This window comes from Nothobranchius furzeri, chromosome 9 (assembly GCF_043380555.1).
Source record: "Nothobranchius furzeri strain GRZ-AD chromosome 9, NfurGRZ-RIMD1, whole genome shotgun sequence".
NCBI lineage: Eukaryota > Metazoa > Chordata > Actinopteri > Cyprinodontiformes > Nothobranchiidae > Nothobranchius > Nothobranchius furzeri.
In genome coordinates this window covers 23,414,092-23,438,946 of record NC_091749.1, presented here as the reverse complement: position 1 = coordinate 23,438,946, position 24,855 = coordinate 23,414,092, and the positions used below count along the sequence as shown (strand labels likewise).

Below are 24,855 nucleotides of genomic sequence, written 5' to 3'. Positions count from 1 at the left end.
GTCCCTCCAACGTGTCCTGGGTCTTCCTTTAGGCCCCCTACCGGTTGGACGTGCCTGGAAAACCTCACCAGGGAGACGTCAAGGAGGCATCCTGACCAGATGCCCAAGTCACCTCAACTGGCTCCTCTCAATGTGGAGGAGCAGCGGGTCTATTCCGAGCCCCTAGCGGATGACCGAGCTTCTCATCCTACCCCTAAGGAAGAGCCCAGACCCCCTGCAGAGAAAACTCATTTCAGCCGCTTGCATCCACGATCTCGTTCTTTCGGTCACTACCCAAAGCTCATGACCATAGGTGAGGGTAGGAACGTAGATCGACCGGTACAACGCCTGCATCACTGCAGATGCAGCACCAATCCGCCTATCGATCTCACGCTTCAGCTTTCCCGTACTCGTGAACAAGACCCTGAGATACTTAAACTCCTCCACTTGGGCCAGGACATTATCCTTGCATCCCTGAGGCAGTCCTGTTGGCGAAAATTCCTTGTTGATGCTAGAGGTCAGAGGAGAATGGGCCGACTGATTCAAGCTGATAGAAGAGCAACTTTGACTGAAATAACCACTTGTTGCAACCAAGAAATACAGCAAAGCATTTGTGAAGCCACAACACGCACAACCTTGAGGCGGATGGGCTACAACAGCAGAAGATCCCACCGAGTACCACTCATCTCCACTACAAATAGGAAAAAGAGGCTACAATTTGCACAAGTTCACCAAAGTTGGACAGTTGAAGACTGGAAAAATGTTACCTGGTCTGATGAGTGTTGATTTCTGTTGAGACATTCAAATGGTACAGTCAGAATTTGGCGTAAACAGAATGAGAACATGGATCCATCATGCCGTGTTACCACTGTGCAGGCTGGTGGTGGTGGTGTCATGGTGTGGGGGGTGTTTTCTTGGCACACTTCAGGCCCCTTGGTGCCAATTGGGCATGGTTTAAATGCCACGGGCTACATGAGCATTGTTTCTGACCATGTCCATCGCTTCATGACCACCATGTACCCATCCTCTGATGGCTACTTCCAGCAGGATAATGCACCATGTCATAAAGCTCCAATCATTTCAAATTGGTTTCTTGAACATGACTATGAGTTCACTACTACAACGGCCCCCACAGTCACCAGATCTCAACCCGATACAACATCTTTGGGATGTGGTGGAACGGGAGCTTCGTGCCCTGGATGTACATCCCACACATCTCCATCAGCTGCAAGATGCTATCCTATCAATATGGCCAACATTTCTAAAGATGCTTTCAGCACCTTGTTGAATCAATGCCACGTAGAATTAAGGCAGTTCTGAGCACCATATTAGTAGTATTAATCCTTAGGTGAGTATATATATATATATATATATATATATATATATATATATATATATATATATATATATATATATATATATGTATATATATATATATATATATATATATATATATATATAAAGAGAGAGAGAGAGAGAGAGAGAGAGAGAGAGAGAGAGAGAGAGAGAGAGAGAGAGAGAGAGAGAGAGAGCGATGGCAGCAGAAAAAAAATATTTTAGATCTTGTTTAGAGTTAAATTCAGTTGTGCTGTTTAGAACAGGCCTGAAGGATCTGTATAGAGTTCCTGGGAGCACCCTGGGACCTGGTGACCCCCAGCTCTATGTTTTATTTTGTTCAATTCAGACATGTTCATAGTTTGGGTTTAATGATTTCATTTTTTTAACCTTTTTTTAACTTCTATTTACTTTTAATATACTTTTTTATACGTTTTATTTATCTATAATTTCACATTTTTATTTTCTCTGTTAAATATTCAAAACACTTTTTGAAATTGTCTTCCTACTACTACTATCCAAAATAGTAAAAGACGCCTCTGGAGAAATGTTTTAAGGCCATAAAATCTCATTGCACGTTCGTCCTCCTGTCCACGTGGCGGCAGTGTCGCTCTTCTATGAAGCGAGTGACCCGTCATTAAAAGCAAAAGAAGGGTGTTTCTTCCTTCCCCCGTTGTTGCTTGGTACGGAGGATTGGGCTGTTGCGTGTTCTTTCACTTCGTTCGGCTCTTTTATTTTGTTTACCAGTTAAAAGATTATTGAGTCTGTCCGAAGCAGAGATCCAGCAGGATGGCGCTTAATCTAACCATAAACGCCAACAACCCGCCTCTAGGTGAGTTACTGCTGTAAACGACCCGTTTCATGGAGCTCGTGGACATGCACGCGCCCCAGTGACAGCTCGACACCCAATGTGTCATCAAAACAAGGAAACAAATGGTCTGGGTTCCACTTTCTATCTGAAAAAGTTTGTGAACCCCAAAACAAACAGTTGATAACTAAAGCGGTAAATGTTTGCTGGAGGGTCGGTTCTGTTACAGACGGATCTGATCCGAATGCTAGCCGACGTGCAGTCGTGGCACCCACAAAACCACAACATGGGCATTTTTCACATGCCCTGCTTTATAAACACCAGCTGCGCCATATTGTGTGTTTTTGTGCCACATTGTGATCCTGTGTTTTGTCTCAGAATATAACTTTAGATCAACCGGTAGCCTGGTTAGCCGGGCTCTTCATAATGACTGCATTTGTAAATATACTCTCCGAGGTGAAAAACACGCCCTATCGTGGTTAAATATGTTTTTTTTACACAAAACTTTCCCCAGATGATGTTAATCCAAAGTTTTGTACTTGAGTCATCCACTGAATGACCAGTTTAAACAGCTGTAACAGCGTCCCCTGGTGTTCGTACCGACCCCGGCAGGCTGATGCAAGCCTCCTGTTGAAACGTGGATGATTGGATGGATGGAGGAGGAGGAGGTGAAAGCTTTCCTTTATTTCCGTGAACACCTCCTCTCCTGTTAACCAGAAAGCTTTGCTGGATGAAATCATAACAAATTTGCCCTGCGGAGAGAAACGATCATTCAAACAGAACATCCTGATTAAAGATGGTTCAAAAACACGCACTAACACAGCTGTGACCAAAATGCCAAACAAACATTAGGAAAATGATTTATAGACCAGCAACTTTTTTGTCTCATGTTAAATAATGCCGAGAATACATGTTAGTGCAGAATAAGCCCAGATATACATGCTTGGCTATGTGGACCCAGAATGCGCCAGGATTGCAAGATTCCAACTAAACTTGAATAGTTTTTGTGACATTGGTTTAAAAATCAGTGTATTGAATGTGTACTGGAATTCCACAATGTATAAAATATCTGTGCTGCACAGGTGTGCCACGGCTCGATGCTGTTTTATTTTAAATGTGCTTTTATTTTCTGCATCTGAATGAGTCTCTCACCCCTCGATACCTACATCTACCTTAGATGATGGTGGAGCCTCGTGTGTGTGTGTGTGTGTGTGTGTGTGTGTGTGTGAAGAAAATGTGGATTTAACAGCATTATCACAACTGCATGCTTTCATACTAACAGCTCTGCACTGTTGCGCTTCCAGAATTAGTTAAAATACTTTTTACTAAATTACATTTGACTCAATTTAGCTTTCTTCTCACTTTCTACACATTTCTGACTTGCATCTCTATGGGTTATGGCCTATAAAACAATCGGGCCACTTGTTTCTGACGGTCCGTTCAGAATCGGGCTCTTACAAGAGAAAACACTTCTTTGTCCTGCAGGTGCTCTTTTGGCTGCAGAGCACGTGAAAAGCAGTGTGCAGGTGTCTGTGGAGGAGGGCAAAGACAACAGGCTTCACATCTCAGAGTAAGTGACATAAGCTGTTTCCATCACCGGAACTTCAGGGTAAACTCACCAGAAACATGCCTGTCTCCACTTAGAGCCGAGCCGTTTTCAGGAACCTTCTGAGTACCTGCTCAGAGCTAGGTACTCTGAGTGGCCTAGTAGGAGGCCCAGTGCAGGTGGTGGGCGGGAATGCCGCCGATTAGTTGTAACTCACTCAGAAATGATGTTGATGTAGGAAATAGGAATTGCATACGGGGGGGGGGGGGGGGGGGGGTGAAAACACGAGATGTTGGCCCCAATCGATGACGCGTCACAGCGTAGCGGCTGCAGCGTGCTGGCGTCTTAGCACACTCCTTACAGAGCCAAACTGTAACTGGAGACATGACAGCTGAGAGGACTGGGCCTTCAGATCTCCCGGTCAGTTCCCCCCTCGCTGCATTCACCCTGAAGTTCCAGGAAAGGAAACAGTGCTACAATCATCCTGGTGCTTCAGAGGCTTTCTTTGAAAGCATGTGAAGGTTCAGGAAGTCGCATCATTTTTGTTCTTTTCTCAGTTCCATCCAGTTCAGCGACGCTAACTCCATCAGCCGCTACCTGGCTCGGGTGGCTCCTGCTCTCGGCCTTTATGGGTCCAACCTGATGGAGCAGACTGAGGTGTGTTTGGTGTGTGTTTTGGACCTTATGTGAATCTGGCTCTTTGGTCTTTAGTTTTTAACGGTGTCTTCAGGTGGATCACTGGCTGGAGTTCAGCGCCCGGCGTCTGTGTGATCAGCCCAGCCTGACAGCGGTGCTGGGTGAGCTGGATAAGGCTCTGTCCCTTCGGACCTTCCTGGTCGGACATGCCATCACCTTGGCTGATCTGTCTGTCTGGGCAGCTCTCAAGGGTTAGTCGCATCCGAGATGCTCCTGTTTGGATCCGTTTTCACTCCTGGACTTTGTGTTGTTTACGTGAACGTCGCAGCACTTCTGATGGTGTGTTTGTGTTCTCCGTAGATCACAGCGATTGGTTGAGTCAGGGGAAGTCGTTCCCTCATGTCAGTCGCTGGTTCTCTTTCCTGACCTCACAAGTTCCCTTCTCTTCTGTGGGTAACAAGTACGCTAGTAAGAAGGCCCCGGTCAACAAGTCCAGTGTGAGTGGAGTTTATCTATCTCATCAAAAACTTCTGGTGAAGGGTTATATGAAGGGAAATGTCACAGAGTTTCATCTAAAAACACTTCTGTGTATTTTAGTCAAATGAGAAGAAGCAGGATGTTGGAAAGTTTGTGGAGTTGCCAGGAGCTGAGATGGGCAAGGTGGTGGTTCGATTTCCTCCCGAGGCCAGCGGGTAAGGCTGCGGTTCTGTCCTCCGCTCAGCTCTGCACAGTTTCCGGTTGGAACCCTGTTGTTGTCTCTCTGTGAGCAGATACCTGCACATAGGCCACGCCAAAGCCGCCCTGCTCAACCAGTACTACCAGGTGACCTTTAAAGGCAAGCTCATCATGCGCTTTGATGACACCAACCCCGAGAAGGAGAAGGAGGACTTTGAGAAGGTCTGGTCTGAAGAGAAGCTGAGAACACAGAATCAGAAAAACAAGAGATGTCATGTTATGAGAAAGTGTTTTCCTGTCTGTTTTCTTTTGATTCTTTTTGTTTCATTCAAATCTCTAATCAGCAAACAAGTGTCAGAATCAGATTGGCTGAGTAAACACAAAAAGCAGTTTTTATAGGAATAAAGCTCTCCAAAGGTCCCACAAGAGAAAGAAATGCTCGTTAGTTCATGAACTCACTGTGATGACTACTGGGCGGACTTTGCGACTTTTTCACTCGTAGCGCTCAGCTTCAGCTCAAACTGTACGACTTCCTCGCAGGGCAGATCTCACGAGTCATGTGCTCACACTGTACGTCTGGTAGCAACACGTCGGACCTAAAAATATGCTAAAAATAGCACTTTTTACACAACACGTAATTTGCCTGTTGTCCTTCGGGAGTGCTGCAGGAGGACACACAGGGATTTATGGGGGTTGGATGAGGAAAACGAAATAAAGAAAGTAAATCTGTGTTTTGTGATCAGTTTAATTTGACAAGAACACGACAAACACGCTTTCTTGACAATCTTTGTGAGTAAAAAAAACGTGTAGAAACAAAAACGAACAGCGTGTGTTATTAGGGAAATTGCGGGTGAGCGGTGTTGATGCAGGATTGCCCATGCGCCGTGAGCGGTTCTGATACTTTTTGGGTCGCAGCTGCTCGCAGCGCCGCTTCAACAGTGCGATACCCTCACGAGGGACGAGCAAAATATCAAACACGCCAGAAGTCCGTGCGAGCTCACGACTGCTGATCGGCAGCTGGTCACGTGGTGTTAATCGCCTCTCGTAACCCCCTGTACACTACACGATCGCTCGGCGCAAAACTCGCCCCGATCTCGTGGATTCTTGTACGAGTGGAAAATCGGCTCGAAAAAGTCACACAGTGTACGCCCGGCTAGCTCCAACAGCCCTAACCAGACCTGTGGAGAACCTGTCTGACAAGACGAAGAGGGCTGAACAAGCTCAACACCGGGACTTGATCTTAAGAAATTCAGCAGCATAAGAATCCAGAACAGATGAAGCTCAACAGGCTTCACCTTGTTCAGGTTAAGGTCAGAGGTCGTGATTCACCATATGGAGACAGGTTGGTAAGTGACCTCCGTAGGAGAGCTAAAGACATCTTGATGAGACGAGCAGATCTTTCTGGCGGGTGTGTGTCCATCTGGAGTCGCATTAACTCTAAAACATGGTGGTGGTAGTGTGATGGTCTGAGGCCGCTGTAGGACCTGGGCCACCTGCTGTAACTGATGGAACCGTGAACTCTGCTCTAGCAGAACATCCAGAAGAAGCGTTAATGACCTTTGACCTTAAACAGGTTGTTTCTAAACCCTCTGAGGCTGAACTATAGCGTCAACTATGAAGAGGAGAGGAGACTCGTTACCAGTTAAGTTTAAAGGGTCGTTGAGAGCCAGGTTGGTTTGGAGCTTTTCCCTTTATAAATGATCCAATCCTTTGCAAACTGTTGTTTATATTTACTCAGACTTTCTTTGTCTGATGATGATATTTGTTTGTTGTTTTCAAACATTAAAGTGTGATTAAAAAAACAACTAACGGAAGAAATCTTCAATGCTTTCCCACCCTAGCGTAAGCTGCCATTGAAGCCCAAACCCGAGAGGTTACCCTTGTCTTCTGCATGTTTTATTGTCTCAGGTGATCTTGGAAGACGTCTCCATGCTCCAGATCCGTCCAGACCAGTTCACCTACACCAGTGACCACTTCCCCACCATCATGAAACTGGCCGAGAAGCTGCTCGCCGAGGGCAAAGCGTACATCGACAACACGCCTCCAGAGCAGATGAAGCAAGAGAGAGAGCAGCGCATCGAGTCCAAATGCAGAAACAATAGTACGCCAGTAGGAACCCAGAGCCGCCGCAGATGGAAGCGCCTCGTGATTTTTATCCTGAGAGGCGCTTTAGAAATGATATTTTCTTCTTCTTCTTCAGATGGAGCGAAGCTCCAAAAGATGCACGTTAACACGCGTGTTCTCATTTTCTCCCCTCAGCTGTGGAGCAGAACATGAAGATGTGGGCTGAGATGAAGGCCGGGACAGAGTACGGTCAGACCTGCTGCATGAGAGCCAAGATGGACATGAGCTCCAACAACGGCTGCATGAGAGACCCCACCCTCTATCGCTGCAAGAACACCCCCCACCCTCGCACCAGAGACACCTACAAGTAGGTGGATAAATCAGCACCTACAGATAAATTAGGTTCTTCTGCTTTTCTGCCAAACTCCTTTTGGAGAAAATGGTCAACTCCGAATCAAGAGAACATGTGGTCGTAAAGGAGAGGCACAGCTGATGTACCTTGGTCTGAACCATGATTTCATCTGAATTAGGGCTGGGCGATATGGCCTAAAACCAACATCGCGATATATTTAGGATTTCACCTCTAGGCGCAGAAACAAAAGCTGTCCACTAGATGGAGCTGTCACGTCACATTTTTACGACTCAAGCTGATGCAGCTTCTTAAAGGGACATGAACGTTGCCAGCCTACACACATCTTTCCATTTTTTTTTTTATTATCAAATGTATTGACTTGGAAAAAATTATCACGATAAAAGTCAGAAATTTTGATACCGATAAATTTTCAATTTATTGCCCAGTCCTGGTCTGAATATTAGGTCTGATATGTGACTAATGCAGAGGCAGGAAGCAGTCAAATCAAATGTAAACAATGAACAGAACAGCTACTTGGTGATAGTTTTTATCATTTTTGCTTGTGTCAGTTTGTCCCAGTAATTCAGTCTCATGCACGCACGCACACGCACACACACACACACACACACACACACACACACACACACACACACACACACACACACATACACATTATTGGGTTGGATTGCTTACCGTAATCAGCTTGGTCACACGGCACAGTGGTTAGCGAACCCTACTAGTTTTCTGACTCGCAGGGTTCCCGCGGGTCTTCTTGAAAGCATTGCATTTGTGGATTTGAAAATAATACCTCGACAAGCCTTCAAACATTCTTGAATTTCCATTTGCGGGTTCTTAAAAGTTGTGCTGTGTTTAACTACAACACATTTGTTTACAAAGGTTTGTCTGTCAACTGTGACTATGTTGAATAAATAACAACCTAAATAAAAGAGTGGTGGGACCAATAATTGATGGAGCAACCCAGCCCGGGTCAAAATATTCATGACCGCGATGCCGCCAAGCTTTCTCGTGATCCAGCACCCAGACGAGAGACGTGTACGGTAAACGTTACTTATCTATAATCATTTCACGCTGTTGTTCTGGGGACATGTAAATTTAACGAAGCGTGGCTGGCTAAAGTCTCTTTTTGTGGTTAAAACTGATGGAAAACAATGTTTTTGAGGCTTTTTGTACCGATTGCAACAAAAGGATTCAGCTGGCTACAATGGGCGTGAAGGTCTTAGACAAGTCCAACCAGCACATGAGCTCTCTCAAAGGAAAACGACAAACTCCTTCCATCTCCGCTGTGTTTCAAGGTCTGTTTGACGTCGTTCCTAAACCCAAATCTGTCTCTGGAGATAAATGGAAGGTTGCCATAACAACAACACAGTAACTTATGCTGTAAAAAGACTGAAAGTGGCCAAAGTACTTGGCGTTAAAGAGTTCACTTGCTCAAAGTTGCATCTCGTCCAGGGTCTACCCGACATATGACTTCGCCTGCCCCATCGTGGACAGTTTGGAAGGTGTTACCCACGCGCTCAGGACCACCGAGTACCACGACCGTGACGATCAGTTCTACTGGATAATCGAGACCCTGGGTCTTAGGAAGCCCTACATCTGGGAGTACGCCAGGCTCAACCTGAACAACACCGTGCTTTCAAAGCGGAAGCTGACCTGGTTTGTCGATCAGGGATACGTTGAGGGGTGGTAAGTTTACCTTGGTCATCTGGTGATGTGTACACACGTGGCTCTCTCTGATCTCCGTGCCGGCTCGCCTTCTAGGGACGACCCTCGCTTCCCAACTGTCAGAGGAGTGTTGAGAAGAGGAATGACTGTAGAAGGTCTGAAGCAGTTTATAGCAGCTCAGGTATGTTTAGAATGTCCTCACCTGACCAGGTATGACTAGAGATGACGTCATATTGAGACTGTAGCCAGACTTTACTAGGAGTCTGTTTTTTAATGCTGCTTGCTGAACAAAGTTTCTTTTTCACTCGTCTCATTTCAGGGCGGATCGAGGTCTGTGGTCAACATGGAGTGGGACAAGATCTGGTCCTTCAATAAGAAGGTAGACGCATTTACACGTTCAGTTTAGTTTCTCTGCCTTGCTGCTGCAGTACAGTAAAACACAGAAGTGGTTTAATTTGGGTTACGCTGCAGTCGTCTTTTATAGTAAAAACGTTAGAATTAAAAATGTCTGATTAAAGAACTTGCTTCACTCTCCCCGTTTGATCCAACCTTAAACAGCATTTAAATCTTCATCTTTAACCCAAACTAATAATTTTATCTAAACATCCGCAGCTGTGACTGACTTGGTGTTGATTAGTCCAAACTGTTAAAGGAGCAATAAGTAAGAATTTTACTGTGAAACAACCCCTAAGTCTAATATCTTAACCATTTTGGAAGGAAGGTTACTTCAAAACAGATTTCCTGCTCAGCCAGCTGGTCACTGACTCAGGCCCTGTCCACACGTAGCCGGGGATCTGCCAAAACGTAGATATTTTCCTACGTTTTGGCCTGTCATCCACACGAAAACGAAGTTTTTTCACACGAAAACAGATCTTTTTAAAAACTCCGGCCAAAGTGAAGATCTGCGTTTTCTCCGTTTTGGGTGTCTGCGTGTGGACGGACAAAACCGGAGTTTTAAGGTCCGCAACGTCACTTTCCACGACAAAAAAATGCTGACATCACGTGTGCGACCTGTGTTTACACTAGCCGACAGCATGGATGCCCTCAGAGCTGCGCTCGCTTTATCAATTGTCCAAGCGCTTTTTGCTTGTTTGTTTCTGCAAGCGGAATTACTGCTCCTTGCGGAAGACCACAGACGAAGGACGAGGTTAAGAACGGGGGAAGTACTGCCGCCTACAGGTCTGGCATGTCCTTAACAACGTGTTTATCCGGGTACGTGTGGATAGTTTTTTTTTTTAAACGAGGTGGTGTGGATGCAAGTTTTTGGAGGGGTGGATATTCGTTTTTAAAAAACCCGGCTACGTGTGGACTAGGCCTCACTTATGTGTTGTGATACGTGGACTGCAGTACCCAAATGTGACCACAGGGTGTAATTCTTACTTCATGCACCTTTAAGTGTTTTATGCACGTCTCAGTGTTAGGACAGCCATAACCAGAAACATTTCAGACATGATCTCAAAGCTTCACTGCCAGCATGGCTTCTGTGACATGATTTCATTTGCCATCACCTGCTTTTCTGCAAATTTCTCTTCATCCTTCTTTATGCCTCTAGACAGAACCGTTGTCTCATTTCATGTCACATGTCCATTTCACCTCATTCAAATAGTCTGGACATCAGTATTGGCTTAAGTTGTCCTTGCTGCTCATTCTTAATGTCAGGTTAAAACCAGGGGCGGATTTAGGACTGAAGAAGATCCGGGGCTTAACACACACACACATGACACGCACTAGTCAACATCATATATATACAGTATTTGTCTTGTACCACATAATTTTTAATCTGAAGCTACATATTAAGCATATTCAGGGCAGAGTATTGTTCCTGTTAGTGTTTAGTGTGAGATGATAGTAAATATTCCCGTTCTTTCTCCATCAACTTTACCTGATAAGCTAACTTTAGGCAAACCAGCAGCACAACAAATATTTTCAAATAAGACTCACAAACCTGAGTCAGCACCAGTCTCATCAAAGCTGGGGTTCTGTCGTTGTACTTTTTGTCTAAAAAACGTCCTTATGTCCATCTTCACTCATGCGTTTCAGGCAGGCTGTATACAAACTACTGCCAGCTGCTCCCTCTCTGTTGGACTTTGGTACTGCATGTTACTTCCACGATTTAGATCCGGGGCTTTTCATAAAACATCCGGGGCTTCAGCCCAAGTAGCCGGGCCTAACGCCGCCCCTGGTTAAAACTAAAACACATGTACTGGCCACTTAATTGGATACACCGTACTATTACCGGGTTGGACCCTCTTTTGCCTTCAGAACTGCCTTAATCCTTCGTGGTATCGATTCAACAAGGTACTGGGAGCATTTCTCGGAGATTCTGGTCCATATTGACATGATGGCATCAGCAGTTGCTGCAGATTTGTCGGGTGCACATCCATGATGCAAATCTCTCGTTCCACCACATCCCAAAGGTGCCCTATTGGTTTGAGATCTGGTGACTGTGGAGACCATTTGAGTACAGTGAACTGATGGTCATGTTCTAGAAACCAGCCTGAGAGGATTCAAGCTTTATGACGTGGCGCATTATCCTGCTGGAAGTAGCCACCAGAAGATGGGTACACTGTGGTCATAAAGGGATGGACATGGTCAGCAACAATACTCAGATAGGCTGCGGTGTTGCAACGATGATCAATTAAGACTAAGAGGCCCAAAGTGAGCCTAGAAAATGTCCCCCACACCATGACACCACCACCACCAGCCTGAATCGTTGATGCAAAGCAGGATGGATCCTTGCTTTCAGATTCTGACCCTACATCTGAATGTCACAGCAGAAATGGAAATTCATCAGACCAGGCAACATTTTTCCAATCTTCTATTGTCCAATTTTGGTGAGCCTGTTTCAAATGGTAGCCCCGGTGTAGTCTTCTGCTGCTATTGCCCATCTGCTTCAAGGTTTGACGTGTTGTGGGTTCAGAGATGCTCTTCTGCATGCATTGGTTGTAAAGAGTGGTTATTTGAGTTACTGTTGCATTTCTATCAGCTAGAACCTGTCTGGCTATTCCCCTCTGACCTCTGGCGTCAACAAGGCATTTTCACCCACAGAACTACCGCTCACTGGATGTTTTCTCTTTTTCGGACCCTTCTCCGTAAACCCTAGAGATGGTTGTGCATGACAATCCCAGAAGATCTGCAGTTTCTGAAATACTCAGACCAGCCCGTCTGGCACCAACAATCATGCCACTTTCAAAGCCACTTAAGTCACCTTTCTTCCCCATTCTGAAGCTCGGTTTGAACTGCAGTGGGACGTCTTGACCATGTCAACATGCCGAAATGCATTGAGTTGCCACCATGTGATTGGCCGATTAGTCATTTGCGTTAACGAGCAGTTGGACAGGTGTACCCAATAAAGTGGCTGGTGAGTGTATGTCGGTACATATAATGAGGATATAATAATATTTTTGCCAGAGGTAGTAGATCTGACGGTTTCCATTTCAAGATGTCGTAAAAATGTTGCAAACACAGAAAATCCCACATATGTTTGTAATTTGTAATCCTGCTCCTCACACTGTACCTGAAAACTCACTAAACACATTTTTTTTGTTAAACACACTAGTGCTAGAATGGAATAAAAGGTCTTTATTTTTATTGTCACACATTTGAGGTTTTATTCTGAAGCTGTAAAAAATTTTTAAAAAGAGAAAGCAGCAGTTCAGAAAATCAAGTAAAATATTGTTTTTGAATTGTGGTTAAAAGAATAATGTTTAAACAGATGTTACAAACCAGGCGTCTAGACCCGGGGTAACATGGAGGACGGGTGACACAAATGATAAATAGAACCAAGATTTTCTTCTAGGCGTTTTTTAACTTTTGTTTCTTTTTCTCAAAAGGTCAAGATACTAAAATTCAAATGGGTCTTAGCCCAGAAAATCCAAACGTAAACAAGAAGGTTCCAAAAAAAATTGTTCTCCGCATTTGATCCATCCCCTGGGGCCGCAGTGAGCTGCAGACAGCCGCGCTCAGGAATTATTTGGTGGCGTGTAAATGTGTGTGTGAGTGGATGAATGATGCACTGTAGTGTAAAGCGCTTTGGAGTCGTGACTCTGAAAGGTGCTATTCAAGTGTGGGTCATTTATCATTTAATACCGAGGTAGGCATTGGGTCCCATTTTTTTCTAAGTATTTGGTATGACCCGATCAGGATTTGAACCAGCATCTCCCAGTCTCAGGGCAGACACTCTACCACTAGGCCACTGAGCTGGTTTTGTGGATTTGGAGCATCCCTTGGGGCACCCTGTGGTGGTAATCCGGGAATATGGGGTACCAGGCCCTCTGATACAAGCTGTTAGGTCCCTGTATGACCGGTGTCAGAGCTTGGTCTGCATGGCGGGTGTTCTGACTATATGTGCCTCCTCGTAGAATATTCCCACCGCAGCGTGTTACGACAGTTTCACTCTTGTTTACATGCTTATTATGTATGGTTTATTTTAAATAGGCGATATTACTCAAAAATACACAGCTGTAGAATAATTATTAGCTCAACGGTTAGCTGTGATTTATTTATGAAAAAGACCGTGTTTGTCATGATTCCATGAATGACCGTAAACAATGGGAGAAAGCTCTTGTTTACAGCGTAATAATGATGTTTTACAAACCATTTACAAGCTAACTGGCAGGTAAACATACAACAAGCAGCAATATAACAACTTCCAGAGGTAAAGCATCTCTTTAGGTAAACAGCCTGTGACGTCATAATCAGTCTGCGCATGCACATTTTTCCAAAGTAGCACATATCGACGAGTAGCACGGATAGTCGGAACACCAGCAGTAAGTCGGGCTCGCTCCCAGTGAGAGTTGGACTCCGCCAAGGCTGCCCTTTGAAATGATTCTGTTCATAGCTTTTATGGACAAGATTTCTGAGCCAAGCTGTTGAGGAGGTTCGCTTTGGTGACCTGAGGATCAGGTCTCTGCTTTTTGCAGATGATGTGATCCTGTTGGCTTCATCAGAACGTGATCTCCAACGTTCGCCGAGTGTGAAGTAGCTGGGATGAGAATCAGCTCCTCTAAATCCGAAACCATGGTCTTAAGTTGGAAAAGGGTAGAATGTCTTCTTCGGGTCAGGGATGAGGTCCGGCCCCAAGTGGAGGAGTTTAAGTATCTCGGGGTCTTGTTCACGAGTGAGGGAAAGCTGGAGCGCAAGATCGATAGGCTGATGGGTGCTGCATCTGCAGTGATGCGAGCGTTGTATCGGTCTGTCATGGTGAAGAGAGAGCTGAGCCAGAAGGCGAAGTGACCGAAAGAACTAGATTGCGGATACAAGCGGCCGGTCATCTGGGAGGAGCTTGGAGTAGACCCACTGCTTCTCCACATCGAGAGGAGCCGGTTTAGGTGGCTCGGGCATCTGGTTAGGATGCCTCCTGGATGCCTCCCTGCTGAGGGTTTTGGGCACGTCCAACTGGAAGGAGACCTAAAGGGAAACCCAGGACACGTTAGAGGGACTACGTCTCTCACCTGGCCGGGGAACACCCCCAGAAGAGCTGGCCCAAGTGGCTGGGTAGAGGGAAGTCTTGGCCTCTTGACTTAGGCTGTTGCCCCCGCGACCCGTCTCTGTATAAGCGGAAGAGAATGGAAGGATGGATGGATGGAGCTTAGAACATCGGACATCTCCTGATAAATCCCTGCTTGACAAAGCACTCCCCTCCCCTCCAGGCTTCACCAGCTCCACAAACAATCGTCAGGTGGATTCAATCCCCTCTAATCCAAGCGAGGAGCGGCAGACTAGGCCAATGCGCGTCCACAGGCAGCCCCTGTTAATCGATACTTGATAAATGAAAATCAAAGTAAAGGACAGAGCCTCTTTCTTCATCCAGACGGAGCAATAGTTATTCATTCATGCCTAAGATATCAGAACTAAAATAGAGACCATGAGCTATTTGAATAAAGTTGTGTAGTTGGTGTTATTTAGTTAGAACGCGCAGAGTTTACATGTTGTCATGGCAACACCGAAAGTCCGCTCCAGCTCTTGTTTCTCCACATATTTTATTAAAGTTTACATCATTTGTGTCGTTTTCGTGTTCAGTTCCAGAGTCTGGATGTTTAGAGACTGGCGGACTTTGTTTTTGCTGAGCGGCTGTGAGTTTTAGGAATATACATTTGTGGTCACGTGACCCTAAAGTTAACGCTGTAAACCCTTTGTCACAAATATACATATTACACACCAAGGAAAAAACATCACATATGTTTTTTATTACAAATATTACCGTGTTTGCCACATGTGACCAGAGTAAGTATATAGTCACATTAATAAAGTATTTCCTTTTACATATGTATTATTTTAGCAGCTGTCAGGTTGTTTAAGGCTATTTTAACATATTTATGAAGAGGACAGCATGTGCATTAGATGGGTCCATCCCAGACAAAGGCTGATGTATAATTGTACTTATTAATAATGCTGACATCAGGAGCATGAAATGCTCCTGGCTGCAAGTGAAGGTTAAATGAAAAACATGTTAAGATGTAAATTCAATTAGAACTCCACATTTATTAATACTTTAGCAGGTTTTTTTCTCCAGCATGTGTTACCATGTTGACTGGGAGGGGGTTCAGGCTAGCTAGTTGGTAGAACCTGATTTAGGGGCAGTAAAACTGGGAATCTTACAAGAAAACTTGGTTTGGGGGAAATCTAGCTCTCTGGAATACCCCCCTGGTCTGGACTAAAGTTATATTCTGACCCTGTCCTCATGAGGTAACTGCTCCAGCTGTGTAAGGTCTGAAGGGTCCTTAAGGATCAGGACTCGTATAGAACCAGGCCGGCGTTTGGATCTGATCCATTCAGGGTGTTTTTATCTGTTTTGGCTCCTTCTTCTGCTGGATGACCCATGACCTACGACTGGGACCAAGCTTTCTGGCTCTCATCAGCACATGTAGCTCCAGAAGGTCTTGACGGTCCTGAGATTTCATTGAACCATGATCAGGACTCCCTGGTCCAGATGTATCAAAGCAGAACCAGAACCGAACCGAGCCTCCATGTTTCCCTGACTTAAAGAGCAAGTAACGCCTAAATTAACTTTTTTTTTTTGCTGACAACCTGTATAGATGAGTGTCTAATGGTGCTGTACACACGTGTAATCATTAGTGTGGCAGTTTAGTGCAACTTACTCTAAATGTAATATTTCAGCCCAAAACCATAATTCTATCTCCATCTTCAGGTTAAAACTCTGCTCCACATTTATGTAGAACCAGCTGTGGCTGATGGCTACGCTGAAAAAGCAAATTACTACGTAGCTGCACCGCACTGGTCTCCAGGTGAAGCAGCCGTACCTCCACCTGGCTCAGCCACTCACCTGCCGACATGATACGTTGGCGCTCTGAGCCGCTCGCCTCCTTGAATAAAATGCCCTCCTCCCCCTTTTCATCTAATGATCGCGTTTAACAGGAAATCCTCCAGAATGCTGCAGAATCTGTGTGCTCTTCTCCTGAGCGGTAAGTGTTGTGTGAGTGCGTGCTTGCATGCACGCACTCGTTAACGACTTGTTTTTAGACTTAGAAACTCCGACAGCACACGCAGGGGGTTGGGGGGGGGTGCGGTCTATCACTGCCTCAGTGTCGCTCTCTCGGTCCGCCAGGAGACGCCTCTTTCAGAAGTGTTTTCCTAACAGGAAGTGCGGATGAAATATGTCTCCGCCCATGCATTCACCCTCACTTTAAGAACAGAATTAGCTTTCTGTGGTCCATTCTCAGGGTGGTACACACCCAGATACCAAATAGCACTGTGACTACAGCCTTTAAACAGGCATACTGATTACACCTGGTGAAGACACCTGTGATGCTGATTCTATGAGACACACCTGAGTTTTTACTGTGGTCTAATCGTTTCCAGTCTTCCCTAGCTACCATCACCACCCTGATACATCGTCACTCTTCTGCGTCATCTCTTCATTCCTTGTGTGCCGAAGGGGCTGCGTTGGTTGCATCACAATAATTGCACTTTGCCATTTTGCTGGTCGTGTTTTTATTGAAAAAGAAAAGCTCAGTCAGAGGATTTAGAGATGTTTTGATGAGGTAACATTCATGCCTGGGAGGAACTGAGTCCATTCTGTGTAAATGTCTTTATCTCTTTCCTCACCCTGTTCCTCCCTCCTTGTACCTGACATTCAACAGCATCTCACTCTTCTGTTTCCAAGCTGCCAGTTAGCTGTCTGAAGGTATTCCTCCGCCACGTCCTCCTCTTCCTCATTCTGACCCACCCTGCTTTGGCCATGCGCTTCTTTTACCCAGAGTCCACCTACAGTCTGCAGTATTTTACCAGCCGAACCTACAAGAATCAGGAGGCACTTCAGAACTTAACATGATTATATTCGTTTAGAATGAAGTTATTACTTCGAAGGAGATTCTGTGTTGCATAAATACAGCTTTTGATTTGCCATAAACTACCAAACACTATTCATACAGAATGCATTCTGTCTAGAGAGAAACTGTGTGGCATTCTGTGGTTAGTTTCCAACTGTTACCCTCCCAGAATATGGGTGTTTTGATAGCGAAAGTCATTACAAAAGTAAGCAACAGCTGACGTTTGAGAGTAAATTATGAATTGTTGCGTTGGCCTTGCACCAGTCAGTGATGGAGATCACAACTCTACATTAAAGGTACACAGGAGTTCCTTGAAAAGCCATTTTTATTAGAAAAACCACAGTTAAAACCCAACCCCCTCTTCAGCCTCCTCCCCCTAACCCACACCTTCAGAATACAGGAACATGCAGGACACAACAAATGCCGTCAACCATAAAAACATGTTTACTTACATATCTGATCCATTGTTGGACCCTTTCAGCCATAATTCCTAACAAACCACACCTACATACAGTAATCATATACCAATTTAGTATGCTACCCAATATAGCTAGCCCGGCTCTGGCTCCACTTCCTGTTCTGCTGCTCCAAGCTAAGAACGCACAAATCATGTACAAAGAGTGATCTTGGCAAAGGGGGGAGGGATGGTCAGAGGGCGGTTTGGATGAATCAGAATCCAATCATGAAGATTGAGACATTCACAATGATTGAATGAGGTTTTTCTTGGATTGTAGGGTTTAGAAACTATTACAATTATTCATTTTTTAAATTACCATTTAATTAAGTGGTTGCAAAAAATACTCCAGAAAAAGATCTACTGCACCTTCAATAACAAAATGCACAAAACCTTCTAAATGGGGTTGGAGCGGAGGACCCAAAACCAACAGTTTAGAGATGAGCAAATTGTCACCAGGACTCTGCTGACCCAACAGTGAAGCATAATAACTACAGTGTTCCAGGTAACCGTTGAAATCATTTAAGTTCAGGCACCTTTTGATGAAGGTAATATTCTATAAAGAAGTCTGTCTTCTGACTCTTGACTCTCACACACTTCCTAGTGTTAAAAAGCCATCTGACTCAGGATCCTCCACACCAAAAAGCAAGGAACCCCATTAATGGACCCAGATTGAAGATGATTCGTGATCGAGTGCCTGATTTAAAACCTCAAAAGTAAACACGAGTGGGATTGCTGGTGTCGTACAGGGGCTGTATGATCTGCTAGTCTGTGTTAAATTTCTATTTCTTTGCTTCTACTTGAGGCCGAGGTAAAGTGTGTTACTCTTGCTGTTCAGTGTTTTCTGTCCCAGTCATTTAGGCATCATTAACGTTTAGGCTGGCTGGTAAAATAGTGGAAGTGGACCGAATGATCAGCTGAACCAAAGCTTGTGCCTCTCAGCTCCAAACAGACCCATCTGACTCATGAGATCAGCTCTTCGGTCCTCTTGTGTTGCTCTCGTTCTTCATCACTTTTCAAGCTGGGCTGACTTCCCAAACAGGTTTTTCTTTGTGTTTATCTTCAGATGAGCTTTATTTCCACCATTTCCCGCTTTTTTCCTATCATATTAACTTTCTCTCTGTGAGGATACTTTTATAAAGGGTAGTTCTTCCATGTTTCTCACAAATGTGTGTGTGTGTGTTTATTTTTGTGTGCTAGGTTATTGACCCAGTAGCTCCCAGGTACACGGCTCTGTCCAGCTCCTACGTGGTTCCCGTTTCTGTCCCAGAGGCATCAGAGGAGATGAAGGAAGTGGCTAAACATCCAAAGGTTGGTGATCTTTGTTACGCATCGTTAGAATAGGGGCACACAGGCTGGACAACTCTGTGAAGGGGGCTCGATGTGGCCTACGGGCCTTGAGTTAGGCATGTCTGATCTGAGCTGTGCAGATTTTTCATGTTGAAGCTGAATTCAGTGAAAGTTTTCTGTGTTCAAGCTGCTTCGGAATCAACCCAGGAGCATCTAGGTATTGTTGTTAGTTTTTCATCGCTAATTGAAGAGAATAAGAATAATACAAAATTTATTTTCAGTACAGTTGCCAAACTTACACAGAATCATAGCTTTGAACCATCTATTCCCTTAGCCCTCATCAGCAACGACTTTATGGGATTTTTCACGAGTAAAATTTATTCTGTTAGAAACAAAATCATTAGCATCCTCCCTAATGCGATTTCTTCTTCCTCAGCTTGGTGTATGCTTGACGGGTCTGCGAGGTTCGCACGGCTCCGCGCGGCAAAATTGCGTCATTTTAACAACCACGCCCCTCCACCGCGCCTCCGCACGGCCCAAACTTTCTGCACCGCGCACCTAGGAAATTTTCTAACCACGCGGACAGTCCGACGCGGAAAAACATGGTGGACTGGCAAGAACTAGTATGGCAGAGGTTCGTAAATACAGACATTTGTATGATTCAGCTCTCAAAGATCACCGTGATCAACATGTTGTTAATAATTCTTGGAGAGAAATAGCTCGCACTGTCGGAAAAGACGAGGACGCTGTTAAAAAATGCTGGAATGCAACAGTAATTTTTACTTCTACTATGGTGTAATGTTGGATGCATGCCGTAGAGCTCCATGCTGCCCCATTCAGTTTGGGAGAATATTGGCTCACCGCAGAGACAAGCCGCATGAACCATAAACGCTGCAAGTTGTGAAGCGCGTTCCATCCGCGAGTCCCATCACCAAGCGGAAAGTAAATGCGTCAAGCATAAACCAAGCTTAAGTGAGGCAGCATCTGAGGTAACTGTAGAACCTCATCTGTGCTTGAACCGTTTTGACCCAGTTGAGCTTTCAGTTATCAAAAATATTAGCTTAATCTAAACCTTCCACTTGCATTTTAGATCCAATCCCAACCAAATTATTTAAAGATGTATTTCCTATGGTTACTGCCCCCATTCTAGATATAATCAATCTATCCTTAGTAAATGGGTATGTAACACTAGATTTTAAGTTTGCTGTAATCAAACCTTCACTTAAGAAGCCTTCTCTGGATCCAGATGACCCAGTGAATTATAGACCAATATCTAACCTTCCATTTTTATCCAAAGTCCTTGAGAAAATAGTGGCCATCCAAGTATGTCAGCATTTAAACACTAATGCTCTGTTTGAGGAATTTCAGTCTGGTTTTAGAGAGTATCACAGCACTGAAACTGCGTTAGTGAGAGTTACAAATGATATTCTCATGGCCTCAGATAAGAATCTTGTGTCTGTTCTAGTCTTGTTAGATCTCAGTGCTGCTTTTGACACAGTTGATCACAATGTTCTTTTAGAAATTCTTGAACATGTTGTAGGGATCAAAGGAACAGCACTAGGCTGGTTTAAATCCTACCTGTCTGACAGATTTCATTTTGTAAACGTACATGAAAAATCTTCTTCATACTTCATACTCCAGGCAGGGTTACTTGTGGAGTACCACAGGGGTCAGTGCTTGGACCAATTATTTTTACTATATGTATATGCTTCCAATTGGTAAAATCATTAGACAGCATGGGATAAACATCCACTCTTATGCTGACGATACTCAGTTGTATCCATCCATTAACCCTGATGAACCTAATCGGTTAAGTAGATTACAGGCTTGTCTTGACGACATAAAAAATTGGATGACTCAAAACTGTTTGCTTTTAAATCAAGACAAGACCGAAGTTCTCATCTTTGGACCTGAAATTCAGAAAAGGAAATTGCTTAGTCAATCACCTGACCTGAATGGCATTAAATTAGTCTCCGAGAACAGAGTAGAACCTTGGTGTTATCTTCAACCAGGACATGTCATTCAAATCCCAAGTTAAACAGGTTTGTAGGATTTCCTTTTTCCACCTCCGGAATATTGCTAAGATTAGGTGCATCCTTTCCAGGAGTGATGCTGAAAAACTAGTTCATGCATTTATTACATCAAGACTGGAATACTGTAATTCATTACTCTCAGGAAGTCCACAGAATGTAGTTAAAAGTCTTCAACTTGTCCAAAATGCCCCAGCTAAAGTTCTGATGAGAATTAAAAAGAGATCATATCTCTCCCATCTTAGCTTCCCTACATTGGCTGCCTGTTAAATTCAGAATAGATTTTAAGATCCTCCTTCTCACATATAAAACTCTTAACAATCAAGCTCCATCATACATCTGTGACCTGATGTTCCATATTAATTGCATATGCAATTAAATTGCGATGTGACAAAAGGAGATTTTCTAATCGCAAAGGCTGCAATTTGACTGGCAGTGAATGGTTAGCACAATTCTAATATACATTGAAAAATCCATAGGAATGCTAATGCTAATATTGTCGATTACATTCTTACAAATTACGAATTAGGAACGTGTCAAATTATTACATTTGGAGTCTAATAAAAAGTAAAAACTGCCATTAATCAAATAAGTACAGACAGATATTTTAGTAAAGCTAGAAAACAGTAAGAGACTTCAACTCCACTGACATTTGGCTAGCAGCTATAAACATAACTGAACTACGGAAGCTCTGCATGGACAAGACGTCAAAAACTCTAAACACAAAAGACTTCAATAAATGGGACACACTTCTTTCCTGCAAATCAATTTTCGCAATTGATGCTAATACCTATGCTCCTTCAAGGGACATACTCCTGGCTGCAAAGCATTGCACCTTCAAATACCAAATTTTTTATTTACTGTGAGTGTTTATGTTTATGTAGACAAATAAACTTGTTGACATGATATGCAGATAAACTTGTAGACAAATAAACTTGTTTATATTCAGTAAGTTACATAGATATTTTTTTGCTTCCGTTAGTTGAAAAATGAGAAAAGCCCCTTGAGAAAATAATCGTGAATTAAATTGCAATTGCAATATTGAAAAAAAAATTGCAATTAGATTATTTTCCTGAATCATTCAGCCCTACATATGATCCTAACCAAGCACTTCGCTCTCAGACTGCAGGTTTACTGGTGGTTCCCAGAATATCTAAAAATAAGATGGGAGGCAGATCTTTTAGTTATCAGGCTCCTCTGTTGTGGAACCAACTCCCAGCTTTAGTCCGTGAGGCAGACACCTTGTCTACTTTTAAGACTAGGCTTAAAACTTTTTTATTTGATAGGGCCTATGGTTAAAATCTGTTAGCCCAGATCTAGACAAGTGGGGGAGTAGAGGGAGGTGGAGTGTACAGTCGGTAAAGATGGCTCTCCCTTGCCCTGCCTCCAACATGCCTCCATCTAAAAGGCCAGGCTATCCAGAGTTATCTCTGTAGTTATGCTGCTATAGGCTTAGACTGCTGGAGCACATACTGACCACTTTCCACACTCGACTACTTTCTTCTACAATCTGCTCTTTAACTGTATTATTTCCTGCTATTTCAGCTGTTAACTTTATTTTTTCTCTAAGTGTTTTTCTCCCCAGAAGAAGCTACAGTGATGTTCTTCTGAGCTGTGGTGGCCTCATAGAGGGGGTCATCATCTTGAACACTGTTGCTAACCATTTAATCATTCTCCCTCTCCTGATAACACTTTACTTTCCTTGACGTTGAATGTGCTACTACTAGTTTACCCGTTTAATTATAGATTCACTAGGATAAATACAATAAAGTTTATCTCTCACCAAATAGAATATTTAGTAAGAAATCACAAAGTAACCATAGAAACATTACTGTGTGTGTGCGTGCGTGCGTGCTCTGTCTTCTGGATCCCCAGTGAGTCGTGGTGGATGGCTGCTTATACTGAGTCAGGATCCTCTGGAGGTTTCTTCCTGTTAAAAGGGAGTTTTCCTCTCCACTGTCGCTGCATGCTTGCTTAGTATGAGGATTGCTGTATAGTCACTGACACTAGTCAGTGACTCGATGCAATTTGCTGGGCTCCTTGTTTAGGAAACTTTTTTCTGATTGGCTTAATTAATTGACCTGTATTGGAATGTTTATTATGTTAAGTGCCTTGAGACAACTCATTGGGATTTGGTGCTTTATAAATAAACTTGAATTGAATTGAAGTTACAAACACCTTAGTGTTTCTGCTGATTCTGTGTTCAGAACACTGAGGTCGGGATGAAGGAGGTGTGGTACGGACCCAGAGTTCTGGTTGAAGGAGCAGATGCTGAGACTTTCAAAGAGGGAGAGGTGGTCACTTTTATCAACTGGGGCAACCTCATCATCACAAAGATTAACAAGTATGTTTAATCAGCTGATCTTCCTTGTTAAACTCCCTGATGTGTAGTTCCATGCCTCACATGCTCACCTGTTTTCTGTCCTCTCAAGAGGGGCTGACGGTAAGGTCATGTCCATGGAGGCTCGTCTAGACCTGGACAACAAAGATTTTAAGAAAACAACAAAGATCACATGGCTGGCTGAGACAGACAGTGCTCCTCTGCTGCCCACCATCTGCATCAACTACCAGCCACTCATCTCTAAAGCTGTCATCACCAAAGATGACGACTTCAAAGAGTACATAAACAAGAAAAGCAAGGTGAGCGTCGTGCTGTGTGTGTCCCATTTGGTGAGAGGGTAAAGAAGTGTGTAACTCATTCATTTGTGTATCTTAGGTGCATTCATTTTTTCCCCCCCATGGTTGTGAATCCTGGACGAGCCCCCAAAAGCAATTTTTAGATCCAAAGTAAATGGTCACAACAGCTGGATGTGCTTAATTTATTTAAAGTGTGCTTGGGTTACCTTTGCTTGAAAGCTTAATAAAGAATCTTCTTTTTTGTTAATTTAGAATTAAAGCTCATTTTCCCTTCTTGCTTGTTGACGAGATTAACATGGTGCTCTGACTGTCTTGTGCTCAGCTGGAGGAGAAGATGCTTGGTGATCCGTGTCTGAAAAACCTAAAGAAAGGTGACATCATTCAGCTTCAGAGGCGGGGCTTCTACATCTGTGACCAGCCCTTCGAGCCAGTCAGGTGACCAGAACAGCATGCACCATTTTCACTGCTCTCTGCTGCAAATATCCCACCAGCTGTGCTCAGCTGTGTTTGGTTCTGCAGTCCCAACAGCTGCAAGGAGAGTCCTTGTGTCCTGATCTACATTCCTGATGGTCACACAAAGGAGATGCCAACAACTGGATCTAAGGATAAGAGCAAGAGCCAGGCCTCCATAAACGCCGTGAGTCTTCATAGGAGGGGGCATCTGAATTTAGTTGATGCTTGAGTTTTGATGAGTGTTCCTGAATTAGTGGATGTTTGTTACAACTGTAAGGTGGTTAACTTGGGGATGATTCTGGAGATGCATGTGGGTTTAACTGTACTAATCAGATTTTCTTTATTATTTTAGTCTGCTCCCACAACCAAAGCTCCTTCTGCCCCTGCTCCAACTCCTACTCCTGCTTCAGCTCCTGCTCCTGCTTCAGCTTCAAATTCAGCACCTGACCTGTTTGCCAGCATAGTGGCACAAGGGGAAGCTATCCGTAACCTGAAGGCTGCCAAAGCTCCTAAGGAGGAAGTAGATAAGGCAGTTCAGCAGCTGCTTTCCTTTAAGGTATCCCAGCTTCAGCTGAAGAAGTTGGATGGTTTAGGTGGATGTGCGGAAACGTTTAAGCATCTG

At 44.0% G+C, this 24,855-nt stretch overlaps 1 protein-coding gene across 3 annotated transcripts in view; it reads left to right on the top strand.

Annotated features, from left to right (window-relative positions):
• The first annotated feature begins 1,945 nt into the window (after nt 1-1,945).
• The window catches only part of eprs1 (glutamyl-prolyl-tRNA synthetase 1), a 33,484-nt gene continuing 10,574 nt past the window's right edge, over nt 1,946-24,855 (top strand). For 2 of the 3 annotated variants that reach the window (XM_015953916.3, XM_015953914.3), the window contains exons 1-19: nt 1,946-2,146; nt 3,608-3,692; nt 4,226-4,325; nt 4,399-4,555; nt 4,665-4,801; nt 4,902-4,996; nt 5,075-5,201; nt 6,888-7,080; nt 7,239-7,410; nt 8,866-9,099; nt 9,175-9,259; nt 9,398-9,457; nt 17,204-17,224; nt 19,024-19,134; nt 23,351-23,487; nt 23,576-23,783; nt 24,103-24,215; nt 24,300-24,417; nt 24,586-24,789. In XM_015953916.3, coding sequence (XP_015809402.3) covers nt 2,104-2,146; nt 3,608-3,692; nt 4,226-4,325; nt 4,399-4,555; nt 4,665-4,801; nt 4,902-4,996; nt 5,075-5,201; nt 6,888-7,080; nt 7,239-7,410; nt 8,866-9,099; nt 9,175-9,259; nt 9,398-9,457; nt 17,204-17,224; nt 19,024-19,134; nt 23,351-23,487; nt 23,576-23,783; nt 24,103-24,215; nt 24,300-24,417; nt 24,586-24,789 — 2,400 coding nt within the window. In that variant the 5' untranslated portion in view covers nt 1,946-2,103. The remainder of the gene's footprint in view (nt 2,147-3,607; nt 3,693-4,225; nt 4,326-4,398; nt 4,556-4,664; nt 4,802-4,901; nt 4,997-5,074; nt 5,202-6,887; nt 7,081-7,238; nt 7,411-8,865; nt 9,100-9,174; nt 9,260-9,397; nt 9,458-17,203; nt 17,225-19,023; nt 19,135-23,350; nt 23,488-23,575; nt 23,784-24,102; nt 24,216-24,299; nt 24,418-24,585; nt 24,790-24,855) is intronic. The other variant, XM_015953915.3, reaches the window with a different exon arrangement.